The following is a 2001-nucleotide window of genomic DNA, read 5'->3' as shown; positions in this document are numbered from 1 at the left end:
GACATTCAGCTAAAGAGTTATATCAGTAACAAGGTTTCACCATCCACACCTCCCCTTAAAACATAATAAGAAATCATTACTAAGTTTAAATTTAGGTTGTCATGCTCTACAAGCTAACTAAACATTATTCAACTTATTCTTTTTTTTTACCTCTCTTAGATGAAGGAACCATATTGTCATCCTATATGAAATATTCATAATTGTGGGCATATAAAGTTTCCAATTAAAACCTCAGATGATAGTGAAAGAAGAAATCATAATAATGACTTTATAATGTATATATACTAGTAGTTCCTCAACGATAAAATTGAATTAAATTTCAACTTTACAAGCCAAATCAAAACTTTATATGTTCTTATCTTTGCAAATTTAAACAAAATACTTTATAATTCACCCCATCATTAAAAAAAATTGACATTGTAAAACAACCCTAGAAAAACGCATCAAAAAAAATTTCACACGAATAGTCAGATTCCCACCGTCCGACACATGACTTGGCTGATGTTGGAGATAGAGATAGAGAGAGAGAGAGAGAGAGGGAGAGAGACAGCATCATATAATAAACCAAGAAGCAACCAAAACCAACGAGTCCATATATCGGCTAAAAGCTTCGAAGCCCGTGGCGCACCTCAAGAAATAGCAGAGAAGAGAAGAGAAATACAGAGTCACGGGTTTGCATCGAAACTTGAAACCACCTTCTCGCTCTCTTCCGTCTCCCAAGTCGACAGACAGAAACATATTCTCTTCGCCTCCCCCATTCTTCCCATAAAAAAAGAAAGCCAAGCAGCCTACTTTCCTCCCCCTCCTATCCATCCAGGTGGTGAAATGCTGGATAGAAACTGGGAGGCCGGCGGCTGCGGAGAGACGGGGCAGGGGATGCCTGCTCCATTTCTAACCAAGACGTACCAGCTTGTCGACGACCCATCCACCAACCACATCGTCTCGTGGGGCGACGACCGCGTCTCCACCTTCGTCGTCTGGCGTCCTCCCGAGTTTGCGCGCGACCTCCTCCCCAACTACTTCAAACACAACAACTTCTCCTCCTTCGTCCGCCAGCTCAACACCTACGTCCGTATATTTAACTTTTAACTTTCAGCTTTCCCCTGCTCATTCTCTGTTTCATTTTCTCCGACCCGACTTCATATGTGTAATGGTGCTTCTACTATAGGGATTCAGAAAAGTGGTGCCGGAGAGATGGGAGTTCGCCAACGAGTTCTTTCGCAAGGGGGAGAAACATCTCTTATGCGAGATCCACCGCAGGAAAACCTCTGCCGCCGCCGTAGCAGCTGCCACCTCGTTACACCCACCTTTCTCTCCCCTGTTTCAGAACCCTTTTGACGATTACTACTCTCCTCCTGGATCTGCTAAACGCCTTCTTTAATTTTATTTTACATTCATATTAAAAAAAAAATTCAGATTATAGCATATATTTTAATTAAATTAATGTCAAAAATATATATTCTAGTAATGTTATGATCCCATTTCATATAAAATTAGATATTCGATAAAGAAATGAAATATGGAAGACTAACATATTAATTTGTATTTAGCATAATTAAATTTAATTTATCGCTTAAATCATTGACATATAAGATACAATATTTATATATTTAAAATAATAAATTATAATTTAATTTAAAAATGATAACATTTATGATGTGATAGCTAAATGTTAAATTAAAAAGAAAAAAAAAATTTTAGTGCTTAATAAAATATTAAGGTTTGATTAAAATTGAGTGGTTCATGTAATTTATGATGACATTCAAAATGTTTCTATTTGAGGAGCTCTCACATAAGTAATAGATCATTAAAGCATGTGGGAGTAAGAGATTTAACAATAACTATTGTACATAAAAAATGTTCAAATGTTGAGCTTGAGAAGATCTAACGGTTCAGAATAGAATAATATGATGAAGGAGGGCCCGTTGACTGAAGATCATGAGGTCCGCATATCCGACCAAATGCAGTCATCTGAGCCAATTCGAAAGCCGATAGGATGCA

At 37.3% G+C, this 2001-nt stretch overlaps 1 protein-coding gene across 1 annotated transcript; it reads left to right on the top strand.

Annotated features, from left to right (window-relative positions):
- Positions 1–600: 600 nt before the first annotated feature.
- Positions 601–1381, top strand: LOC110036572 (heat stress transcription factor B-4c-like). The gene is made up of 2 exons (XM_020741049.1): positions 601–1068; positions 1169–1381. The coding sequence occupies exons 1-2, from the start codon at positions 826–828 to the stop codon at positions 1379–1381; spliced, it is 456 nt and encodes a 151-aa protein (XP_020596708.1). The 5' UTR covers positions 601–825.
- Positions 1382–2001: the final 620 nt, after the last annotated feature.

The sequence above is a fragment of the Phalaenopsis equestris genome, unplaced genomic scaffold, assembly GCF_001263595.1.
Source record: "Phalaenopsis equestris unplaced genomic scaffold, ASM126359v1 Scaffold208760, whole genome shotgun sequence".
In the NCBI taxonomy this organism is placed as follows: domain Eukaryota; kingdom Viridiplantae; phylum Streptophyta; class Magnoliopsida; order Asparagales; family Orchidaceae; genus Phalaenopsis; species Phalaenopsis equestris.
Note: the sequence above shows the minus strand (reverse complement) of the source record. Positions and strands in the feature narration are given on the sequence as shown.

Excerpts from the sequence above, each read along its gene's own strand:
- LOC110036572 (XM_020741049.1), top strand. The coding sequence starts at position 826 with ATGCTGGATAGAAACTGGGAGGCCGGCGGCTGCGGAGAGACGGGGCAG. Across the intron at positions 1,069-1,168 it reads TCCGCCAGCTCAACACCTAC|GGATTCAGAAAAGTGGTGCC; the intron begins GTCCGTATATTT and ends CTTCTACTATAG.